Source organism: Protopterus annectens, chromosome 7.part0 (assembly GCF_019279795.1).
Source record: "Protopterus annectens isolate FY-2018-M chromosome 7.part0, PAN1.0, whole genome shotgun sequence".
NCBI classification, from domain to species: Eukaryota; Metazoa; Chordata; order Ceratodontiformes; family Protopteridae; genus Protopterus; species Protopterus annectens.
In genome coordinates, this window is record NC_056739.1 from 188,600,941 (window position 1) to 188,626,819 (window position 25,879).

Here is a 25,879-nt window from a genome sequence, read left to right on the forward strand (position 1 = left end):
TAACTTGCACATGGTGCATCTCCACATCCATGCTGAGTTCTCTCTCTACAAGGACTACTTTGCCTAGAAAATTGGTCCCACTACCTTTATATTTCACACTACTAAAAAGAATGCTTACAGACCAGAATTATCAAATCTACAGATGGTCTCAGAACCAAAGACCACAGCTAAACTATATTTTCCTATATTACCCACACCATTGGTCAAGAAATGCATTTTTCCCCAGAGTGGAAACTGGTTTCATTTTACTTAATTTGCTGAACTTTACCAGAGTGGAAACTGGTTTCATTTTACTTAATTTGCTGAACTTTACACACACAGACACACACTAAAATACTCTGCTTCAGTATTGCAATGTTATTGCTCACTTTTTTTTACTGATCAAGCTGTAATCTGATCTTAATTACTGTACTTAAGTTACCTTTTTACTGGCTGCATATTAACAGAAAACTGTTTTTGACTCTGAAAAGCCATTACACAGTATTACTGCTTATTAACAAAAGCCTTTTTCCACAGGTCTGCTCTGTAAACAAGCTTTACCAGTGCTATCCAAGTTAATAAAATATTTAAAATAAATTTATGTATGCACAGGGAAAAAACAGATATTAAGTTTTGCATAAGAATTTTTTTTTATTAAACTCAGCATAGTATTCCGAAGATGACATCTGTTGACTATTGCGTAAACAACGTGACACTTGTTGACTACTGCCTAAACAAGAAAGGCACTGAAGGTCACATTCCTTCACCAGAATCCATCTCCCAGAAGCACAACCATTAAGATCTTTTCCAAGGATGTCACTAGCTTCAGAAAGGTCTGTACGAACAACCAATTTTAATGTAGTACAATATGTAGCAAAGCAATTAAAATAATATTAACAAAAAAAAATTCCCTTTAAGTTACTTGGATAAAACTGAAGAATGGACTAACTACTCTGTGTGGCAAACCACTTAAAATGGTGTGGGCGCCCCCCCCCCCCCCAAAGCACCCAGGTGACATCTTTGGTGTGGGGAAGAGACCAATTTTGCTCTGATGATGTCTGAAGTGGAGGGTGTCAGGATGGATGAATGGACATCCACATGCAAATTCCTAGGTATTAAGAATCACACTGCAGAAATTATTGTTATAAACATCTCTTGTTGCTATATCTTGCAGTTACCATCACAAAAAAACATAAGTAAATATGTAGTTCTTGTGACTGCAAAATGGAAACCACTGGTGGACTTTGCAGACATTGTACAAACACTTTCAAAAATACTGTCTGTCCATCAATAATTAACATCTACACAAGCAGACTTGCAGCATGAGTCTATGCTAAAAAAAAAGTCAAGAATGTAACCAAGTTTTTATTTCACAATAAAAACTTCAACATTTTCATACAAGCTACAGAAAAAAAAAAAAAAAAAAACGCCAAAATACAGCTGTTTACTGGCATGTACTTTACAGAGCTCTTTCCGTTGGCTACGGCACTAGCCATCAGTGACACTAGAAACTAGGCATTTGTATTTTGTACATCAACAAATGCTAAAGCACCAACACACTGCTCAGAATTTAATTCTGCCACTGAAATCAGACACTTATCACTTATTGCTCGGATAAATAAACCTAAACTATTTAAAAAAAAAAAAAAATAATAAAAGTGAAAAATTTTATTCAGATGCTTCAACTGAACAAAACATCTCTAAGTTCAGCATTTTTTTTTGGTGTGCAGTTGTGCAGATTCCCGTATCCAAACCACTGTGATAACCGGACAGTAAAAATCCCAGACTGAGGTATGGAAACGAACGCCATTCAACCAAAGAAAAAAATTTAGCTCCTTCAAATTGGTAAAGAACTCAATATCCCCAGTCTTGGCGATCATGAAACAGTTCTTGTAAGAAAAGGAAAAAGTACAAAAGTGTCACAAAACCCAGGAGTTGTGGAAAGTGATCCCATAAGAAGTAGCACCATGTTTGGCTGGATTACTACTACCAGCCTGTGGCTTTTTTTTTTTTTTTAAGAAACCGTGGTTAAGTTTCATCAAATCCCATAGAATCCCTCTGTAATTTTTAGTTTTATTTCCTGCTTAGGATGCCTTTAACTTTACAACTGGAACAAATATAGTCCTCTTTTTCTGCCATTTCTGAAGATACTCCAACGCAGATCTGATGAAACCACTGATTACAGCTGCCATCACACTGCACCCAATCCACCTATGGAAGACAAAAAGGAAATGAACTTAAGTACTGGGCAAAATCTAATAAGCTCGATGGAATTTCACACATTATTTTACCAATATCCTCAGACAAATCTATAGATAAGGATAAATATCAAGAACCAAATAACATGAGTCAGGCTTCTGAGATACAAAAAAGGTGCTGCTTGGGAAGGATACAGTCATTATTCAAGCAAATTAAAGATACAGTTGAAAAAATGCTTTAAAAAGAAATTTATGCCTTACACAATGATAAATGTTTAACAAGTGTGATATTCTAGACAACATTCACAACTTAATGCCACAAGCTCTAGGATCACTCAGCAAGTGGAGTTATTTTGACTCCTGCTTTCCAATCTCCAGTTCTGAGCTGCAGCATGCAATGATGTAGTCAGCAGATCACATAACCCAGAAAAGGAATAGAGAATGCAGTTGGGGTCACTGGGCTGCTTATCATAGAATGGAATACCCACGGGAGATGATACAGAAAGTACAGTTGTGTACACTTACTACAAATGTAGATGTTTGAGTGTATTCACTGTTGCAGTCATCAAACACTTGGGTTATCTGCATGCAGGTAGCCCTCAGTCGGCCCGAATATCAGACACTTAGTATTTCTGCATTGGATGCTGTTGCTCCAGGAATGACGTCAGGTCGTCAGGGGTATAAAAACAGGCAGCCGACGCCATTACATCAGTTTTTCTTGCCCCAAATGTTAGGAGCCCCCCAAACAGGGAGCTGAGTTATGGTGGGGAAAACACCACCAGTAAACAGTAAATACCAATACCCCAGAAGGGGTGAATAATAGCCATAGAGAAGAGAGAGAGAGAGAAAACCAGGGAGCTGGACAGAGGGAAACCAGGACTGCAACAGTGAATACACTCGAACATCTACATTTATGGTAAGTGTACACAACTGTACTATGTTCTTCATGTTTCACTGTTGCAGTCACAGTTGGGTGGATTCCCAAAGCTGAAGAAGGATGGAGACAGTCAAGAGGAGTTCGGGCTGGCTAGTATGCCTTGCAGGACTGCTGTATCAAAACCTGCCCAGGATTTGGAAAAGATAGGCAGGTGGTAATGCCTGGTGAAGATGTGCACAGAACTCCAGGTAGCAGCTTCCAGGATGTCCTTGGTAGGGACTTCCCTGAGAAATGCTGTAGAGGTAGATGTTGCCCTAGTGGAATGTGTTCTGACCTCCTGAGGGGTTGGTTTCCCATGGTGCTTGTAGCAGAAATGGATGCAGTGTGCTATCCATTTGGAAATAGTTTGTTTTGAAATGGCCTTGCCCTCTGCCCCTGTTGCAAAGCTGACTAGTAACTGGTCAGATTTTCTGAAGGGCTTAGTCCCATCAAGGTAGAATCTGAGCGGTCTGTGCACGTCCAAGGAGTGCAGGATCCTTTCCCCTTTATTTTGAGGATTAGGGAAGAAAGTTGGCAAACGGATGGATTGGTTGAGAGCCACACTGGACACCACTTTAGGCATAAAGGAAGGGTTAGTCCTGAGGGAAACCCTGTCAGCATGGAAAATAATGAAGGGTTCCACAGCCATCAGTGCTTGTAGCTCAGTCACTCTTCTAGCTGAAGTGATGGCCAGAAGCAAGGGTGTTTTCCAACAGAGGAATTTTAACTCTGCTGATGTAGCAGGTTTAAGGGGAGGGAAGCGTGAGCTTTTCCAGTACAAAGTTAAGGTCCCAAGCAGGGGTGGATGCTCTCCTTAGTGGCCTTAAGTTGTTTGCCCCTCTCAGGAACTGTTTAAGAGAGTGCGATAAGAGAGGTGGCTCAGTGTTGTAATGAGCAGAAATGGCTGAGGCATGCATCTTAAAGGAGAAGGACAGGCCTTTGTGGAGTAGATCTGCCAAGTAATCCAGGATTAGAGGCAGGGAGGGCAGTGTTGTCTCCTCTCCTTTAGATTGAATCCATGAGCAGAACCTTTTCCACTTATCAGCATAGGATTTTCTTGTACTGGGTCTTCTGGCTTCAAGAATGACATCCAGCACCTGCTTGCTTACGGCTGCTGGGGGAGAATTCAAGGACTAAGCCAGGCTGCAAGATTTAGGGTTTACAGTTGTGGATGCAAAATCTGTCCCTCCTGCTGAGAGAGCAGGGTTGGGTTCTGGTGTAGGTGCCAGGGTGGCACCAGTGTCAGGCTGCGCAGGAGTGGGTACCAGTGCTGGTGTGGCCAAGTCCAGGGCAAGCAGAATTGTCCTTGGTCTGTCCTGTCTTATCTTGAGTAATACTCGAGAGAAGGGGCAGAGGGGGGGAAAGGCATAGATTGAGAAATTTACCTACTGAAAAGATAGGGCATCCACTTTCCAGGCCCTGCTGTAAGGTTTCCTGGTGCAGAATTTGCTGAGCTGGTGGTTGTAGGGGGAGGCAAACAGATCCACCTGTGGGGTCCCCATTTCTGAATCAGAAGGTTGAACGTGCTAGGCTCCAACTGCCACTCCTGTGGGTCTAGAAGATTTCTGCTCAAGTCTGCCAGTGAGTTTTGTTTGCCTAGCAAGAATTGAGCTTGCAGATGGACTTGAATGCCCAAGGCAGTGTTCCACAGGGCCATGGCTAACCTGCAGAATGGGTAGGAATGGGTTCCCCCCTGTTTGTTGATGTACCACATAACTGTGGTGGTGTCTGTTTTTATTAGCAGCTGTCCTGGAAAGAGTAGGAATCTGAAAGCTGTCAGGGCATTCTGTACAGCTAGCATCCCTTTTTGCTTGATGTGCAGATGAATTTGACTTGGGCTCCAGTGGCCCTGAATACATTTGCCATCCATGTGTGCCCCCCAGGCATAGTCTGCTGCGTCCGTGGTTAGGGTCTGGGCGGCGTGGGGTTGAGTAAATGGCAGTCCCTTGTTGTGGTTGCATGCTTCTGCCCATCAAAGGAACTCTGTCCTTAGGGTATGATAGGAATGACTTTCCAGGTCCTGAGAATGTTGGCACCAAAGACTTTTAAGTACCACTGAAGTTTCCTCATACGCAGTCTTGCATATGGAATTAGCAGTATACATGAGGCCATGAACCCTAGAACTTGCAGTATTTTTCTTGCAGATAGCTGGGTTCTGATGGCCATTTGTTTGAAGTAGTCTGTCAGACATACTTGTTTTTCTGAAGTGAGGAATGCCATCTGGGAAGTTGTGTCCAAGCTTGTTCCCAGGAATACAATCTTTTGACTGGGTACCAGTTTTGATTTCTTTCCGTTGATAGCGTAACCCAAGGAAGTGAGAAGGTTTTTCACAAATGTCAGGTGCTGCAGCAGCAATTCCTGACTCTCCGCCTGAATCAGGCAGTTGTCAAAGTACGGGTAAATTTGGCTATTTCTCTGCCTACAGTATGCAATGGCTGGAGCCAGGCATTTTGTGAATACTGTGGGCACAGTAGATAAGCCAAAGGGAAGTGCAGAGAACTGATAATGCATAGCTCTTGCCCTGAAACGTAGATACTTCCTGCATGACTCCCTTATGGGGATGTTCAGATATGCTTCTATTAAGTCTAGGGTGACTAACCAAGCATCCTTGGGCTACTATAGGAAGAAGCTGTTGCAGGGTAAGCATTTTGAATTTTGGTACCAACAGGAAGGTGTTGAGAATTGAAAGTCCAGGATTGGGCACCAAGAGCCCTCTTTCCTGGGTACCAGGAAGAGTTTGGCGTAGAATCCTTGACCCCTCTGTTCTACTGGAACCGGCTGAATAGCTCTGATATTGTGCTGGGAAAGTACTTGGTTTTGAGCCTCTACCCAGTGGTTTGGAGGAAGGTCGGGAAACCTGGTTGGCATTGGCAGTGAATGGAAATAAAATTTGTACCCCTGGGATACAATGTTGAGGACCCACCGGTCCTGAGTGATTGACATTCAGTTTTCTGCATGAAGGGCTAGTTTTCCTCCTAGGGGCTCAAGCAATTGGGAAGGGCTGTGGAGTAGAGTAAAGAAGTCATTGTGAGTTTTTTCCATAAGGAGGTGGCTTACCACTCCCTGCTGGGTTCCTGTCAGAAGAATGAAGACACATTATGTCGAACGAGTCTTCGAACTGTAAATGTTGAAAAAGCAAAATGACGAAGCGGCTTTTAAGTGAATTCTTTCCCTGGGAAAGATGTTGCTTGACCACTTCCATCACTTTGACGTTTTCGGCACTGTAGTGCGATCTCGGAGTTGTTATATTTAAGTAGGGGGGGGGTGTGGGGGACACAGCGTTTAGTGTGTGTTTTTTTTTTTGGGAACAGCAATTTCTTCCCCTGGGAAAAAAATTTGTTGTTCTGGCTGATCACTCTTTTTTGTTTTCAGTCTTTTGTAGTCGATACAACAGCATTCAATCTTTTGATCGTTCTCTGTTATAACATAGACCCTCCCTGCTTTAGGGGTGGGGCCCTCCATTGCTTAGATCTCTGCATACCCTGAGACTGTAGTCTGGGTGGTCTGTTTCCCCTGGGTCTGGTTTGAGAAGGCCTGGAGGGGGCTGGAAAGGACCAGTGTTTGGAAGGGCAATGCCTACTAAATCTAGGGGGTTGCACTTGTAAGAATTCTTTAACAGTCCGCATACACTTAGCTTTTTCTTCCATCTTTTTAAGAACAACTTCTGCTTTGGTGCCAAACAAACAGTCCTTATTCAAAGGAGCGTCTAGTAGCTTTGATTTGACATGGTCTGGCAAGGTCTGCTCCTTCAGCCAAGCATGTCTTCTCAGTACAGAGCCAGTGACTGCTGCCTGGCAAGATGCTTCTAGGGCATCAAAACTACACTGCAAAGTATGCTTGCTGACTTGGCTTGCAGAGTGCATAAGCTCCTGCAATTCTTTATTTTCTGCACAGTCTGAAAAGGTTGCCACTTTTTGTTTAATAAGTTCCATAATATATTGCTGGCACTTCAGCATATGAAACTGACAATTCAGTGCCCTAACAGCAAGAGTTGCAGAGGTATATACCTTCTTACCCATCTGTCCAAAGCTCTGGAATCCCTGTCCGAAGGGATGGGATTCTTGGCTGTAGTAGCCTTAATACCTTTAGTCCCCTGGGAAATGATCTCTGGGTCAGCAGTAGGATTCTTGAAAAGAAATTTGTGAGCGTCAGCTTCTCTTGTAGTACCTGTCTGGTTTCCTAGGGGCAGGAGGTAAAGTGTCAGGAGTAAGACTGGATTCCATAACATTATCATCCACAACATCCAGGACAGGGGGTATTGCTAAAGGCCTGTGCTGAGGCAACTCTAGAAATTCTCTTGAGTCTCTTTTTGGACTGAGGATAGTCTTGGCATTCCCCGTGGAAATGCTCTCTTAAGCTATGCAAGGTTTCACCAAAAGAAAAATCCCCTGGAGGGGAGGCAGAGGGAATGGATTCCTCTGCATCTGAATTCTCATAAGCAGATAAGGGCATGTCTTCATAGTCAGAAATTAGAGTAATCTGACTCCTGGTCTGTAGAAGCTGAAGGGGACTGGACTCTCTCTTAGCAGGGGAAGACTGACTTCCCCTAATCAGCGTAATAAGGTCTTCGGCCATTCTAAGCATATGTTTTTGTGGCATAGGAGCAGGTGCATGCTCTTTGGTCATTGGTTTTCTAGGCGTAGTGCATACTATGGGCCTAAGAAACTCGGTAGTTTTGGTTAAAAAACAAGTAGTCAGTTTGAGTCGAATATCGGTTGAGTGAAGAACTGCCTCAGAAGCCGGTGCCTGCACAGCGGCTCCAGACCCATCCAAGGCAGAGACATCCGCAGGTTCCATAGTCGAAGATGAGTCTCGCGGCATACCGGACTCTGAATGGGTCTCAGTAGATGCCTGCGAATCCATTGAAGCGGGCATCAGGGGCTGCGAAAGCGCCTCAGTACCGGCGGACTGGCGACTAGCTTAACTGAAGCATTATCGGCAGTTTTGGACCTATGCGGTCTGTCTTTATCCTTACATTTTTTCGGAATATCAGTAGTCGGATGGCTTACCAAAGCCATTTCAGAATACGGAGATCGAGAGCAAAAGAATTTAGTGACAAAGAGAACCCGATGACGAATGGTTCGGGAGTTAAACAAGGCACAAAACCGACAACGAGGGACGTCATAGTCTGGGCCTAAACAGGTGACGCAGTAAGAATGAAAATCTCTGTGAGGTATTTGCTTTCCACAGGCAAGACAATTGTTAAGTTTTCTGACATCGGATAGAGCAAGGAAAAAGGATCCCCAACTGGGTACTTAGAATACTTCAGGATTATTAAATTCGTAAATGAAAATTCAGGTAGCGGCCGATCGGCACTTGCGAACTGCTTCTGCTTCGGGCTCCTCAGCAAGAAAGACTGGTGTAATGGTGCTGGCTGCCTGTTTTTATACCCCCGACAACCTGACGTCATTCCTGGAGTGACAGCATCTGACGCAGAAATACTAAGTCTCTGGTATTCAGGCCGACTGAGGGCTACGTGCAGGCAGATAACCCATGTGTGATGACTGCAACAGTTAAATACGAAGAACATCAGAAAAGATATGTAGAGCACTGACTGAGCCATCGCCTTGTGAATTCCTCAGACCCTGGCTGGTGAACACTTGGGTGGGTTATGCTGCCTAGGATGTCATGCTCGCTAAAGATCTACAATTTTGGCAAGACATCTATCTACTGATATGAGCATCTTTGGTAACATTCAAAAATAACTCTCTCACTAGCTCTTAACTGGGTGGTACTCTCAGGAAAAACATATCCCAGATTACACTGGCTCAGAAAGACTACTACGCTTAACATGCTACACCTACGGTAAAATGACTCACAAAATTACTGAGCCATACTGAAATGGCTGCTCTTGAATGTCATCAACTGATGCTACTTTGATGAAGGTGGCATTTGCAGGACAAGCCTTCGACCCAGAGTGTTAATATTTATCTGCCTTTCAGTAGCAGTGAGTGATGCAATCCAAAATTCCTCTGAAGAAAGTTACACTGGAGAACAGCAAAGCCTTTTCTCTATGGGACAGAGAAGACAGAGCTAGGTCTGACTTCAGGGAGGTTTATGTTACAGCTAAACAGAATCTAAAGATTTTATGTACATCCATACAGCACAGGACATATTTGCTTGTGCTCTGGTAATTGGATCACCTGGGTTTGATTTGTTTCTGTTGCCATTTCTGACAAATATATACTGGTGCACACACTGACTATCCTTATGGCTCCTCAGATAAGGGACTTTGACAGTTAAATCCCTGCAACTCAGAGATCCTTCTGGCTGAAGTTATGGCATATCAGAAAGACTGTTAATATGGGGTGCAGGAGGGCTTGCCCCCAGCAAAAATACCCTGCAGTTAACTTTTTAAATTTTTTTAAGTTATGGGCATTAGTTTTAAGTATTTCTACTGTATACAATTTTGCTATTTCATACAGGAAACAATTTATCTGGTAGCATTAGTGTCTTGCTAAAGATGCAATCCCCTAAAACACAGGCTGCCACTAGGAAAAGTTGTGGTCCAGTGCATAGTATCACATCTTACAGACCTCAGGATGTGGAAAAATGACCTGCTTAAAGGACTAGACTGCAAAGACACACAGTTTCAAGTACACTGATGTGTAGCAAGGACTCTTAAGACAACCTTGATCCTTGTGCAGTCCTGCCCTCGAATTAATACCATAAATATGTCAGTAGGGTTGGGTGGGGTAAGGACTGAGGTCTAGTAAAAGGTCTTATTGTCTAGGTTGCAGGAGAATGTCATCACTGCGGGTGTTGCATCTAATACCATTACAGTGGGATGTGGTTTGACTGTGTGTGTTTCATGCTGCCTCCATCATAAATGGAGCACCCAGTGAAGGGACCCTCTGGTTTGAACCTGTGCATGTGGAGCCATAGATACAGCAGCGAATATGTGACTCAGTTGTTTTGGGATATTCAGGGCCACTGCTACCTGTACTGGTAAGACCTGTCTTAGTAGTTACTGCAAAGTCTGAAGTTTGTATTGGTTCAGAAAGGTTTTGCACTGCATGGAGTCCTAGATGCATTCTAGGGGTGTGATGCCCTGAGCAGGATCCAGCTGTGACCTGGACTTACTGAACATGACTCCCAGAAGATGGAAGGTAGAGTTGTATAAGCAGCTTCCTGCAACTGTAGATGCTTGGATTATATTCACTGTAGCAATACTGACTCTTGGAACAGAAAGGATAGACCTGGCCTGATTTCCACAGCTTTATGTTCTTTCCCCTCCCAGGCCTGGTGATCTCGATCTTACCCAGATGTCAGGATGTAACAAGGACATTGACCTGCAGTGTCTTGATTTTCCTTTCCTGCCCTGGCTGGCAAAAAAACTGCGAAGCAGTGCCAAAATCCAAACTGCCTTTCTGGAAACAGTCCTTGGAGTTTACAATCAGAACCCCACAAGCTGCCTCTCTGGGTTCTAAGATGACCAGAGGAGGGGAGGTGCTTGATCAGACAACAGGGAGGTAAGAGGAGGGTTATAAAATTAGGGTACTAGTCTCTTAATGATGCCCAAGGAATAAAAAAGTGGAGAGGGAGGGTTAGCTAGCTCCATGGCATACAGGGATAAATCTCTGACTATGGTATAGGTGATCAAAGTTCATTTACTGACTGCGTTGCCTATATGTGCTACCCCAGAGGACTGCAGTGAGCAGACAGTGCTGACTCACCCATCCTAGAGGCAGGAAGGCATATTCAGATCACCATACAAGTGACACCAGAGTTTGAGTCTAATCTATCAACAGTGCATTAGCACTATGTAGCCAAGGGGATTTTCGCATGTGGATGCATGCTTCCCCATAACAGGCCATCACAGAGCTTAGAAGAACTGCCAAAGATGGGCGGATCCCAGTGGGAGATGATAGACTGCCCTCCCCCAGCCAACAAACCTGGCCTGTTTCGTATCACCTGACTTTCAATGGGGAATGGAGGTCTGATGGGAATTCACAGACACAAGCAAATGAGCCACAGGGCTCTTGACTAACCCATGAATGCCTGGGTCCCATATACCTGGAATGGATGGGTAAACTGGCTGCAGGAAGAGGTCCCAGTTGGCAGAGTCCTTAGGGGAAGTGACAAAAAAAGGGGGGCGGGCAGAATGGAGATGGCACTCCAACAGTGTATATACTGAAACTTAAAATCATGGTAAGCTCCTGAAACAACTATACTATGTTTACCATAGTACTCTCTGCTGGTGGGTGGGTCCCTAGGAACAACTGGAGAGGAGTCTCAATAAAGTGGTCCTGACAAACCCCATCCTGGCCCTGGATGCACTGCCTATAATGTATTGTCTGTAAAAGGTATGGAAAGATGGTTAAGTGGCTGCTTCCAGGCATAGCTGGCTTTAGGCACCAGCCAACCCTACAGTCATTGGTGGGTCCCCAACAATGACAAGTTATCTAATTTTGATATTTTTAACATGTTTGTCAAACCAGCAAAAGCTAGTACAGCAGTCCTGTGCACTTAAACCAGATGAGTAATAATAACCTACTTCTTTAAAATTCAGAGATGTCAATGGTTACAGTAACTGTGTTTTGTCAAGTAACAGGCTTCAAAATTTCATAGAACTGTTTTACCACTAACAGTTCCTTTGAATTAGTTAATCCTGCTGGTCGGCATTCTCAACACATTCTCTCATTGTAGCAGCTTTTAGTCACCTCCAACACCTATGGCTGCTGGGGGTCCCCTTATTCATCCTTGACTGTGCTGAGGACCCACAAAAGCTGCTGCTGTTGGGGAAAATGAGAAAAGAAAATATTAATTTTCTGATTTCTCTCTCTATACAAAACAGGGTTGTGATATGACCCTGTTAGGATAACGCTTATAATCAGCGAAATAACATGAGCAAGGTAAGCTGTAGAGATCAGCACCCCAGAGTGACCAATTTCAGTGCTTAGCTTAGATTTTAAGAGCTGATGCTTCTGATCTTCATGGATAATTTTCTTTTTTAGGGAGTTTTATAAATGCAGGCAGAACACCAGATAGTACAACTTTCAACTTCTTTGCTCAAGAATTCTGACCAAAGCGAAAAATAACAGAAGAATGAAGGCTCAAAAATCAGGAAAAAATTTACAATGTTACTCTAGTTCACTTCAAAAGTTAAAAGAATGATACATTTTGCATCAATATGCACTTTTTGGACAACATGAATTATGAAACTGGTGTCTGGACTTACTGAATGCCTGTAATCCTGAATTATTTACCAGTGAGAGAAACTTTCATCAAAGGTCAGAGAAAAATGATGAGGCAAAAGCAGGGATGTACCATGAAATCAGGGACAGTGATAGATACTAATTACTCCTCAATGTGATAAAATAAAAGTGACTCACCCCTGCCTATGAGTGATGACTGCTAGACAGTCACTGATCTGGTGTGGCAGTAACAATGTTACACAATGCATTTGCTATTTGCCGAAACCAGTGCAAAATGTGCATGTATGCTGCATGTTGTAGTGCCAGAGTAACAAGCTGTCTATGATTTACTTGACTTTCTAGCACAAATATCATCAGCATTGCCACTACTTGTTTGTTAGTGTGTGTGTGTGTGTGTGTGTGGGGGGGGGGGGGGGGGCAATCTTGGTTGGCTTGTCCAAGAGGGTGTGTGTGAAAGCAACAATTCATTGCCACTTCATGGTTCATAACCCAGAGACTGCCCATGCTATGGAACAAACTTCCCATACATGTCAAGCAGAGCACCTCATTGGCCCTCTTCAAGAGAAATCTTGAGGAGTGGACAGGAAGTAGAAAATTCACCCCAGGGATCACTCTAGTGGCTTTACTCAACAGAGGCACTGGGAACTACGGTCGGGTGGCACAATACCAGGGTAATCCTATGGGCTAGGCTTGTAAAGGCTCCAGGCCCATTAGCCTAGTACACATCTATGAACTATGGTGTAGCGAGTATCACTGTCAGTTCACATTGCTTTGCTCTGGTTGAGCTCTTGGCTATGTTTTTTTTTTTTCTCTCTCCTCTGTGGAGTCTGCATACAGTACAGTTGTGTACACTTACCATAAATGTAGATGTTCAAGTGTATTCAATGTTGCAGTCATCACTTGCGGGTGTTATCCCTGCTGGGTAGCCCTCAACCGGCCCGAATATCAGAGTAAAGGTTTCCCTCCTGTGTTGGCTGTTTTGTGAGTGTGGCTGATGTCGGGTTGTCAGGGCTATAAAGTGAGACAGCAGACGCCATTACATCAGTTTTTCTTGCCCTCAAAGGGTTGCAACCCCAGCTAAGATATATACATTAGTTAAGAAAGGTGGTAGGTGGGAGGGAAACTGGACTGCAACAACAAATACACTCAAACATCCACATTTACGGTAAGTGGTAAGTGTATACAACTGTACTATGCTCTTCGTGTTTCACTGTTGCAAGTCATCACTTGTGGGAAAAAATCCCAAAGCTGCAGAAGTGGGTGGAGGAAAGCTGTATAACTATGGGGATTGCTAGCATACCCTGCAGGACTGGAGATGCAAATCCTGCCCTGGTTTTGGAGAATGTAGCCAGCTGGTAGTGCTTGGTGAAAGTGTGGATAGATGTCAAAGCAGCAGCTTCCAGAATTTCCTTGGTAGGAACCCCCCCCCCCCCTCCGAGAGGCTGTGGAGGTAGAAGATGCTCTTGTAGAATGGGATCTGATGGTTTTGGGAGGAATCTTTCCATGGAAGGTATAGTAGAAATGCATGGAATGAGAGATCCATTTGGAAATGGTCTACTTAGTAATGGGTTTTCCCTCTTCCCCAGGGGTGAAAGAAACCAGGAGTTGGTCAGTTTTCCTGATTGATTTGGTCCTGTCAAGGTAAAATCTCAACTGTCTGTGCACATCTAAGGTATGCAAAACTCTCTCCCCTCTTATTTGTTGGTTTAGGAAAGAAAGTAGGAAAGTGTATGGCCTGGTTGAGGGTTACATCAGAGACCACCTTAGGCATAAAGGAGGGGTTGGTTCTTAAAGAGACCCTGTCTGCATGGAAGATGATAAAGGGCTCAGTGGCCATAAGAGCCTGGAGCTCAGATATCCTCCTAGCAGAAGTGATGGCTAGCAAAAGGGCGGTTTTCCAAGAGAGGTATTTGAGATCTGCTGAGGAAGCTGGCTCGAAAGAGGGGAAGAGTCAGCTTTTCCAGAAGAAAGTTTAGATCCCAAGCTGGCGCAGAGGGCCTTCTCGGTGGTCTGATGTGAGCCACGCTTCTGAGGAACTGCTTCAAGAGGTGTTGAGAGAATAAAGGCTGATCCGCCCGGACATAGGCTGAGATAGCCGAAGCACGAATCTTGATACAGGAGCAAGACAAACCTTTATGGAGCAGCTATGCCAGGTACTCCAGAACCAGTGGTAAAGAGGCTTTAGTGCTGGAGGCACCCCTGCTGGAGCACCAGCAGGTGAATTTCTTCCACTTAGAGGAATAAGATTTATTTTCTGGTGCTGCGTCTATGAGCCTCCTTAATAATATCTAACACCTGACTGCTGAGGGCTGAAGCGTTATCTGGCTTTGAGGAATCAGCCATGCTGTTAACTTGAGTGCAGCTTCCCTCCATGCTGTGTGAGAGGGTCTGCAGTGGATGGCAAGGTAAAGGGAGGATGCATGGTCATGCTGAGGAGCATGGGGTACCAATGCTGCCTTGGCCAATCAGGATAGCCCTTGGTCCTTCCTCTCTGATCTTTAGTAGTACCCTGGATATCAGAGGAAGTGGGGGAAAGGCATACACAAACAGGCTGTCCCACTGGAAGAAGGCGTCCACCCTTCCAGGCTTCTGGGTGAAACTGTCTTGAACAGAATTTGGGCAAGTGACTATTCTGATAGCTTGCGAAAAGGTCTAGATCTGGTTCCCCCCAGATGCGACTGATCTGTAAAAAGGTCTCCCTGTGCAATTGCCATTCATGGGGATCCATAATCTGTCTGCTTAAGTGATCTGCCAGGGTGTTTTGCTTCCCTGGAAGGTATTGAGCTAAGAACAGTCCCAGATTCGAGGCTGACTGCCAGATTTCCATGGCAAGGTGACACAGGGAGTAGGAATGAGTGCCCCATTGTTTGCTGATGTACCACATGACGATAGTGTTGTCTGTCCTGATTTAAGAGAACCCCAGGTGACAAATGCTCTTGAAAGGTTAGGATAGCTTTGTGCACCGATAGCATCTCTTTCAAACTGATGTGGAGACCTAGAACCTCCTGTTCCCAAAAGGCCTGGGTTTTCAGAGTTCTAGTTTGGGCTCCCCAGGCAATGTCCGAGGCGTCCGTGGTCAAGGTTTTTTTGTGTGGCTGAAGGACAAAAGGAAGGCCCTTGTTCAGGGAGAAAGACAGAGGAGATCCTTCCTTAAAGAATTAGTGGTAGTTGGTGTGCCAGAGACTGGGAGTGTTGGCACCAGAGGGGTTCCTTAGGTATTGCTGCAGTTTCCTTGTATGCAATCTTCTTGGGTACCACTGCAGTTTCCTCATATGCAATCTGGCAAGGGGTACTAGCAGGATGCAGGAGGCCATGTATCCCAGGACTTGCATTATTTTCCTGGCTGTGAGGTGGGTCCTGTGTGCCAGCTGGTGGAAGTAGGACTGAAGAAAGGTCTGCTTCTGGGGGGCATTTGCGTGGATGTGTCTAGTAGGGTGCCCAGGAAGGTAATCCTTCATGTGGGTCATAGCTGGGATTGCTCCAGGTTGATGGTGAATCCCAGTGAGGTCAGTAGGGTCTGCACAAAGGAGAGGTCCTGTAGGAGCTTTTCCTTGGTTTATGCTTCAATGAGTCAGTCGTCGAGGTAGGAGTAAATGTGTATGGCTCTATCTGTAGTAAGAAGCAATGACTGGAGCCAAGTACTTTGTAAAGGCTTGGGGAGCAGCGGATAAGCCAAAGGGCAGCACAGAGAACTAGTGTTGGGACCCTGCTCTGAACCTCAAGTAGCTCCTGCAGGACTGTCTGATAGGAATATGCAGGTAGGCATCCTTCAGATATAGGGTCACTAGCCAGGCTTGTGGCAGGAGCATGGGCAGTAGTTTTTGTTCATAGGTTCATACTAGGCTATCTGCCCTAGGGCATTTATAAGCCTAACCAGAGTGTGTTTGGCTTTCGCCACCCATTTTAAATTAATTTTGCTATGCCCTTTTTTGAGGTTAGTATACTGTGCCTCTGTCTAACAGTGACACAGAAGTGATACCTGGGGTAAACCTATGATCTCCCATCCACTCATCAAGATTCCTCTTGAAGAGAGTCAATGAGGGACTCTGCCTAACCTGGACTGGGATTTTATTCCAGAGTGAAGGGAGCCTCTGGGTTATGAATCTGTCCCTCCAGCATGTCCTATTTATTTCAGTGCTGAGGTTCAAGTCTCTCGTAGCTTGATGGGATTTGGATTTTCTGAGGTGCAGCATGTCCATTAATTCCGGGTTGGACATGGCTTTATACGTCAGGCACAGATCGCCTCTGAGCAGGCGGTATGCCACTGAGTAGAGCTGGAGTTTCTTTAACCAGGCAGCATATGGCATCTGTCTGAGCCCTTTGATCCTCTTGGTGAGGTACTTTTGGGGTCTTTCCAGTTGCTGCAGGTGTCTGGTAAGGTAAATCCAAAAGGGGCATTGTACTCAATTATGGGCCTGATGAGGGATGAGTAAAGAGGCACGATGACCTCCCCTGATCTAGATGTGAATCCCTTCATGATTAGGTGGGCTATATAAAATGTTTTTCTAACCACTTTGGCTACGTGGTTGTCAAATGAAAGATTGCTATCAACTTGGGTCCCCAGGTCCCTAATTACTTCTTCCGTACTTAATGGATTACCACCTATGTGGTAATTTGTGGGCACTTTGTATTTGCCAAAGGGGATGGCTACACTTTTTGGCGTTTAGCTTGAGGCCATGGCTCTGGCATAAGTTGTCTGTTTCTATGAGGCCCTTTTGGAGGATGCTTGTGTCGGCTGGAGAGTCGATTATGGCACCCAGTTTGCAGTTATCTGTGAACTTGGTCAGCCAAAGTCCTTCCGTGTTGGCCTGCAACTCCGAGAAATATATACCGAACAAGAGAGGTCCCAGGACTGAGCCTTGTGGGACGCCACTTGTAACTGGTTTGGAGTCTGACATGGCTCCAGCAATTATAACCACGTGGGTTCTGTCCTTGAGCCAGTTTGCAACCCATCTAGTGACATAGGGGTTTATATTTAAGCTGGTGAGCTTATCTAGAATGCCCGAGTGGGGTATTGTATCAAAGGCTTTTGCGAGGTCCAGGTAGGCAGTGTGGACCACCTTCCCCTCGTCAATGGCCTTGGTGACTGTTTCAAAGAAATCGACCAGGTTTAAGAGGCAGGATCTGCCCTTAAGAAAGCCGAACTGGTTAGGATCCAGAGGCTGTAGGTCCCCAATATCTTTATTTATGAGGTCCATGATGATCCTTTCCATAGCTTTGCAGACCAAGCTAGTCAGGCTTATGGGTAGTGTCAACATTTTGAATTTTGGAACCAGAAGGGAGAGATTCAGGGTGGAGAGGTCTTGGACAGGACGCCATGTGCCCTCCCTTTCAGGGAACCACGAACAGTCTTGAGTAAAATCCCTTCTCATTCTGTTCCTTGGGCATGGGGTTCTGTCTCTGCATCCTTTTCTCTGTATTGGCTTTGCCTGACAGGGAAAGGACCAGTGGTTAAGTAGGGAAGTTTCTGCTGAACCTGGGAGGTTGTACCTGCAAAAAGTCCTTGAGAGTCTGCCTGGATTTGGCTTTGTCCTCCATTTTTCAGATGACCTCCTCGGCCTTGGGGCCAAACAACTGCTCTTTATACAGACAGGGACCTAACAGTTTGGATTTTACCTAGTCAGGCAAAGTTTGCTCCCTTAACCAGGCATGACTTCTGATAACTGATCCTGTAGCTGCAGCCGTGGTAGAGGCTTCTAAGGCATCATAACCACAATGCAAGGGGTGCTTTGCTACCCGACAACTTGACTGTATGAGGTCTGTTAATTCTCTGGTAGTGTTACTGTCAGGCATGGCAGATATTTTCTGTTTAATGAGTTTGAGCACATTCTGCTGGAATTTTATCATATAAAACTGACAATTTAATATCCTCACAGCTAAAGTGTCTGAGATGTAAACCTTTTTACCCATCCTAATAAATGTAACGACTATAGTCCAAATATGGAAATGAAAATAAAAATGCAGATATTTGTGGCACTTAAATAATAAGACAAACAGTGTTTTTTACTGCCTGGTTGCTTTATTTAAGTGCCACAAATATCTGCATTTTTATTTTCATTTCCATATTTGGACTATAGTTGTTGCATTTGTTTGGAGTGTGGAGGTTCTGTCGTGATTTGTTTCTTTTTACCCATCCTGTCTAGATCTCCGTTTTCTTTGTCAGCTGGGATGGGTTTTTTTGAAGAGCTTCCCTAGCCCCCATAGGGCAGTGAGTAATTACTTCAGGGTCTGTAGTAGGGTTTTTTTTAATAGGTATTTGTGCGAGTCTTACACCCTGTAGTATCTGTCAAGTTTCCTGAATGCTTGAGGGAGAAAATCTGGATTGAGGGCAGATTCTAGAATAACATCCTCTACTACAACCAGGATAGGAGGAATGGCCGGAGGCTTATGCTGAGTCAAATCCAGAAATTCCCTGAGTCTCTTTTTAGACTGGGGGTAGTCCAGGGCCTCCCACTGAAAAAGTTCTTTGAGGGTATTTAGTGTTTCCCCAAAGAAGGAAAGGTCCTCATGGGGGAGAGGCAGACGGAATGGGATCATCAGAGTCCTCAAATGCTGCTAAGGGCTGGTCTTCCATGTCCAACTTCTCTAGAACAGAATCTACTGATTCCTGGTCAGTGAGGACCTCTGGGGAGGTGACTCACTCTTTTGGCTGGTGTGGGAGGGTGAGATTGACTACCCCTGATAAGATTCATCAGGTCTTCTGCCATTCTGAGCAGTTGCTGGGACTGAGGGGCAGGTAGGGTTGCCACCTTTTCAAATGGCCAAAGAGGGGCAGGTAGGGTTGTCGCCTTTTCAAATGGCCAAAGTGGGACATTTTTTGTAGAAATATGAGATTTTGCAGGACAAACTATACCCACAGCCAGTGCAAAGGACAGAACTTCACTTTTTTGCCAAACTAAAAGCTTACTTATGTAGCATTTGAGTTGCTTATGCTATTTCATATAATATTTATGAGTTCCTGATACAAAATAACTGTTTTATGCAACTATTAAAGAAAACTTAAGAAATATATTCTGTCTTAAAATCTCGGGACATTTGTCATTGTTTAGGTTTTTTCGCAGGACACAGCTGCCCAAAGTCAGAATGTCCCTTGCTAAGAGGGACAGGTGGTAACCTTAGCTGGGCAAGCTGGTTAGCAGTAGGTCGGTGGCTGGGGCCCTGAGAAGGGACCTTTTTGGGAGTAGATTTAGGCTTGGGCCTAGCTGGGTCAGTAGCCTTATACAGAGTCAATTTGACCAGCACCATTGTCGTCTGTCTAATCCTGACTTCGTATGTTGGTGGCATCTCAGCAAAAGCCTGTGCCTATAAAGTGGCTCTGGACCTAACCACGCGAGGAAAAAATATCACGGCAGGAGGAGGGTGATTCGGGGGCATACAGGACTCCGAATGGGTCTCGGTAGAGGCTTGCAACGGTTCATCGGCTGTCGTCAGGGGCTGCGAAGGCGCCTCACTGAGTTCAGCTGTAGCCTTGCTTTGAGTAAAAGTTGACTGTTCTCCGAAGTCATCAGAGGACCTAACTTTTAGAGGCCTATCCTATCTTTGTCCCTTTTCTTCCTAGGTAAGTCAGTAACTGCCCGAGAGACGGATGCCATTTTGCGTTGCTGGAAAGACTGACTAAAACGCCTCAATACAATATCAGCTCATCTTCTTATAGTTCGGGCATTACACATGGCACAGAAAAGACACCCTGGAACGTCGTAATCTGGGCCTAAGGAAGTGACGCAGAGAGAATGGAAGTCACAGTGTGGGATCTCCTTTCCACAACTGAGACAATTAACTTTCTCTGACATCAGTTTAAAGCAAGAAAAGATTCCCCAAAGGGGTAGCTTTAGACGGTTGGGTTCACTCTGGCAGTAGCCGACTGATGCACTCACAAAACTGCTTTGGGCTCCACGGCAAGAAAGACTGATGCAATGGCGTCGGCTGTCTCCCTTTAAAGCCCTGATGACCCGACATCTGCCACAAGTTGTGTAAAATCTTATCATAACCATAGATGTCCTTCTCTTCTATGTTGCAGTATTCACTAGTGGGTTTTCCCTTCTTCCCATCAGCTTGTCCGGCCAGATTTCCAAAGCTTTTCCAGTCCCTGATGGTGCGTTGGGATGTCTGACGTGTTGGCTGGTATGTGGGCCATAAAAATGGCATCTGCATGCAACAGCCCTCAGAACCAAGAAGCCCCAGATGGAACTAATCCTGATGGCATAGCCTGTATAGGAGCCGAGGAAAGCAAGTGCAAGGAGAACAGAGGGATGGAAGGAGGGAAGGAAAGTACAGTTGTGTACACTTACCATAAATGTAGATGTTAGAGTGTATTCACTGTTGCAGTCATTACATTAGGGTAATCTGCTGGCAGGTTGCCCACAGTTGGCCTGCAGCCGACGCAATTTTCTTTAGTTTTTCTTGCCCCCAATGTCAGGTGCCCCCAAAAAGGTAGCAAAAAAAAAATATGCATCAATATAAATTTTACCTTCATCTACAAGCAAATACACCACATAGGTTGTAGAAGATAGAGGAGGAAAGATAAACTCCAGAATGACAGGGGGATGGCGGGAGGGTAACCTGGACTGCAACAGTGAATACACTCTAACATCTACATTTATGGTAAGTGTACACAACTGTACTATGTTCTTAGTGTTTCACTGTTGCAGTCATTACATTTGGGTGGAATCCCAAAGCTATGGTTGGGGGGCTGGAGCTAAACAGCATTAGGAGCGGCTATAAGGCCCTGCAGAACTGCAGTGGCAAAGCCTGCTCTGGATTTAGAGTAAAGAGGCAAATGATAATGCTTTGTAAAGGTGTGAACAGAACTCCAAGTAGCAGCCTCTAGAATGTCTTTGGTTGGTACTCCCCTTAGAAAGGCTGCTGAAGTAGCTGCAGCTCTGGTGGAATGAGAACTAATGCCCTTGGGTACAGGCTTACCATGGTGTAAGTAGCAGAAACGGATGCGGTGGCTTATCCACTTTGAAATTGTCTGCTTTGAAATAGCCCTGCCCTCTGATCCTGCAGCATATGTCACTAGTAATTGCTCAGTTTTTCTTACAGCTTTAGTCCTGCTTAAGTAGAGTCTTAGTTGTCTGTGTACGTCCAAGGAATGCAGAATTCTCTCCCCCTTGTTCTGCGGATTTGGATAAAAGGTTGGCAGATGAATTGCTTGGTTAACCACCTTAGGCATAAAAGTAGGATTTGTCCTCAGAGATACCCTGTCTGGGTAAAATATGATAAAAGGCTCTAAAGCTATGAGGGCCTGTAGCTCTGAAACTCTTCTTGCTGAAGTAATTGCTAGTAGCAGAGCAGTTTTCTGTGATAAGAACTTTATATCAGCAGTAGCAGCTGGTTCAAATGGAGGCAGGGTGAGCTTTTCCAACACATAATTGAAGTCCCATGTAGGCAATGGTGATCTTCTAGGAGGCCTTAAATTTTTGGCTCCTCTAAGATACTGCTTTAGTAAAGGATGAGAAAAGATTGGTGGATCTGTACTGTAATGAGCCAAAATGGCACAGGCATGGATTTTAATTGATGAGAAAGATAGGCCTTTGTCAAGCATCTCAGTTAAGTATTGCAATATCTGAGGAATATTTGGTTCTGCTGCATCAGTTCCTTGTGCTTGATTCCAAGCACAGAATCTCTTCCATTTGTCAGCATAAGATTTTCTAGTACTAGGCCTTCTGGCTTCCAAAATGACATCCATCACAGCTTTACTGAGAGGTGTTGTTTGTATGACTACATGATCAGCCATGCTGCCAGGTTTAGAGTCTGTAGTTGATTGTGCAGGATCTGATTGTTTTGCTGGGACAGTAGTTGTGGTCTTTGAGGCAAGGTCCAAGCTGGGTATTGAGAGAAGTTCATTAGGATTGGGTACCAGTCTTGGCGGGCCAGTCCAGGGCAATTAGTATCATCTTTGGTTTCTCTTGTCTGATACTTTTAGGAGGACCTTGGGGAGAAGAGGCAGAGGAGGAAAGGCGTAAACTGACAGGTTTTTCCAACTGAAGGACAGGGCGTCCACTTTCCATGACAAGTCCTTGTGCAGAATCTTTTCAACTGATAATTTTGAGGAGAGGCAAATAGATCTATGTCTGGGCTCCCCCATTTCTCTGTTATCATGCTGAAGACTTGTGGATTTAGTTTCCACTCGTGAGGGTCCATAACGTTTCTGCTTAAATCGTCTGCCAGAGTGTTTTGTTTCCCTGGCAGGAATTGAGCTTGAAGAAGTATTTGGTAGGTCAAAGCTGTGTTCCACAGTGCCATGGCTATTCTGCGGAGGGGGTATGAGTGTGTGCCCCCTTGCTTGTTTATATACCACATGACTGTGGTGTTGTCCATCTTTATCAGTAGTTGTCCTGGATGAAGTAAGTCCTTGAAGGCTGTTAGGGCATTTTGAACAGCTAGCATCTCTGTCTGGCTGATATGCAAATGCATTTGTTTTGGTGACCATATGCCCTGAATGCATCTTCCTGCCATGTGGGCCCCCCAAGCATAATCTGATGCATCTGTTATGGTTTGGCTGGCAGGGAGTAGAATGAATGGCCGTCCCATGTTTTGGTGACATGCCTTTGCCCACCATAGAAACTCCTGTTGCAGGCAGGGAATGAGAGGAAACATTGTTTCCAAACTGTGAGAATGTTGACTCCATAAACTTTTTAGGTACCATTGCAGTTTCCTCATATGCAGTCTTGCATAGGGAATCAGTAGTATGCAGGATGCCATGAAGCCCAGAGTCTGCAGAATTTGTCTTGCAGAAGGCTGGGTTTTTGTTGCCATCAGTTTGAAGTAAGTAGTCAGTTGTCTTTGCTTGTCTGGCGTGAGGTAAGCCATTTGGGCAGTTGTATTCAAGCTTGCACCCAGAAATGTTATCTTTTGAGAGGGTACCAGTTGTGATTTTTTTTCATTTATTGTGTACCCTAGGCATGTTAGAAGCCTTTTCACAAACGCCAGGTGCCGAAGAAGAGTGTCCTTGTTCTCTGCTTGAATGAGACTTTCGTCCAAGTAAGGATATATATGTATACTTCTTTGTCTGCAAAATGCAATTACTGGTGCCAGACACTTTGTAAAGACCCTGGGCACAGTAGATAAGCCAAAGGGCAGTGCAGAGGATTGGTAATGCATTAAGCCAGCCTTGAATATGAGGTATCTTCTGCACGATTGTCTTATTGGGACATGCAGGTATGCCTCTTTTAGGTCTAAAGTCACCAGCCAAGCATTCTTGCCCAGCATGGGCAGAAGCTGCTGCAAAGTCAGCATTTTGAATTTTGGAATGTCCAGGTATGTGTTCAAAATCGATAAATCCAGTATTGGCCGCCAGGCCTTGTCCTTTCTGGGTACCAAGAATAGTCTCGAGTAAAAACCTTGTCCTTTTTCCTGTTCTGGTACTGTATGAATGGCCCCCATATCCATGAGGGACGTAACCTGTTGATGTGCCTCTGCCCACTGATTTTTTGGCAGTGTGCCATTGGCAGAGTGTGGAAATGGAATCTGCATCCCTGTGATACGATGTTTAGTACCCACTTGTCCTGGGTTTAACTGCCAATTTTGAGCAAAAAGTGCTAATTTTCCCCCTATGGGTGCTGCCAAAAGATAAGTGCTTGGTGAAGGCAGAGGGAAGTCATTGGGATTGCTTTCTGTAGGTCTGTGCTTTATCTCCTCCAGATTTGGAAGTGGAAGCCCCCCACTGCTTTGACCTGTATGAATCTCGCGCCTGGTATCTAGATCCCTTAGGGCATCTGGATTTGCCCCTTTGAGCTCTGTCTGACACAGGAAAGGACCAATTTTTGGTAGGCCAGTGTCTACTGAATCTTGGTGGCTGCACTTGTAAGAAGTCTTTAACAGCTTGCATAGACTTAGCCTCATCTTCCATTTTCTTTAAAACCTCTTCTGCCTTAATACCAAACATAGAATCATGCTGTAAAGGTGCATCTAGCAATTTAGCTTTAACATGATCAGGTAAATTTTATTCCATTAACCAGGCATGCCTCCTAATCACAGATCCATTAACTGCGGCCCTGCAGGAGGCCTCTAAGGAATCAAAACCACATTACAAAGTATGCTTTCCAACTTGCTCAGCTGCATGCAATAATTCCTGCAATTCTTTATTTTCTGCACATTCTGAAATCAACATAATTTTCTGTTTCGGCAATCCCATGACATTGTTGGTACTTAAGCGTATGAAATTGACAGTTTAAGGCCCTGATTGCCAAGGTTGCAGATGTATAAACCTTTTTTCCCAGTCTGTCCAGTGCCCTTGAATCTCTGTCAGAGGGGGTAGGATTTTTTGCTGTTGAGGCCTTAACTCCCTTTGGTCCCTGTGAAATAGTTTCAGGATTAGCAGCAGGGTTTCTAAATAAAAATTTATGAGAGTCCGGGACCCTGTAATATCTGTCAGGCTTACTGGGAGCTGGAGGTAAGGAGTCAGGGGACAAGCTTGACTCTGAAAACGCATCGTCCACAATGTCTAAAACAGGGGAATGGCTAAAGACCTGTGCTGAGGGAGAAGAAGGAAATCCCTGAGCCTCATTTTCTGATTCTGAGAAGTCTCGACTCTCCCAGTGAAAATGCTCCCTCAAAGTATGCAAGGTTTCTCCAAATGAATAATCCTCAGGAGGAGATGCAGATGGAATAGACTCCTCAGCATCAGAATCCTCATAGGGAGGTATAGATAATTCCTGATCAGAAGAGGAATCAGAAGAAATAGATACCTGATCTGAAGATTCATAATCCGTGTCTTGCCTAGGCCTCGTATCAGGAGGGGGATGGGTACCCCTGATCAAGGTAATAAGGTCTTCAGCCATTTTGATAATCTGTTTTTTAGGCATAGAGGCCTGTGCACGTGGCTCATGCATCGTTTTTTTTGGTTTAGAAGTTGCTTTTGTCTTTGGTTTTGCAGCGGTCGTCAGTTTGCTATACAAATGTTGAGGTCTGAAAACACCCTCAGAAGCCGGTGCCTGCTCAGCGGCTCTGGACCCATCCGAGGGAGATACATCCGTTGGCCCAATACCTTGAGTATCTTGCGGCATGCTGGACTCCACATGGGTGTTGACTCAAAGGTAGCGGGTATCAGGGGCTGTGAAAACGCCTCACTGAGTACTGACGAACCGGCGACTGGCTTAGGAGAAGCTTCGTCGTCGGTTTTGGATCTTGACTGCCTTTCTCTGTCCTTTTCCTTGCGTTTTTTATGTACTCCGGTAGTCGGATTGCTATCAGACGACATTTCTGGGTAGTTAAATCCGTTTCCAAAATACTTTGATGCAAAAATATACAGACGCTTAATAGTACGTTGGTTAAATCTAGCACAAAACCGACAGCCAGGCACGTTGTGATCAGGGCCTAGGCAAGGAATACAGTACAAATGGAAATCCTTATGAGGTATTTGCTTCCCACAAGTAATACAATTATTAACTTTTTCTGACATCGGTAAAAAGCAAGAAAAAAGATTCCGCAACAGGGTACTTAGCTTTAGAGAAGACTTCGGTTCTGAAACTCGTACTCGAATATTTCAGTAGTTGGCCGACCGGCACTTGCGAAATGCTTCTGCTTCGGGCACCGCACGGAAAGAAAGACTAAAGAAAATGGCATCGGCTGCATGTTTTATACCCCTGACGACCTGACGTCATGGAAGAGGAGACAGCAACTGACGC

General features: G+C 44.7%; 1 protein-coding gene across 1 annotated transcript in view; it reads right to left on the bottom strand.

The window, feature by feature from the left end:
* Positions 1-1,331: 1,331 nt before the first annotated feature.
* KDM5B (lysine demethylase 5B) overlaps positions 1,332-25,879 on the bottom strand; it is a 2,307,736-nt gene continuing 2,283,188 nt past the window's right edge. The window contains exon 25 of the mRNA XM_044076151.1: positions 1,332-2,190. Within this exon, the coding sequence (XP_043932086.1) occupies positions 2,053-2,190 (138 nt within the window). The 3' untranslated portion in view covers positions 1,332-2,052. The remainder of the gene's footprint in view (positions 2,191-25,879) is intronic.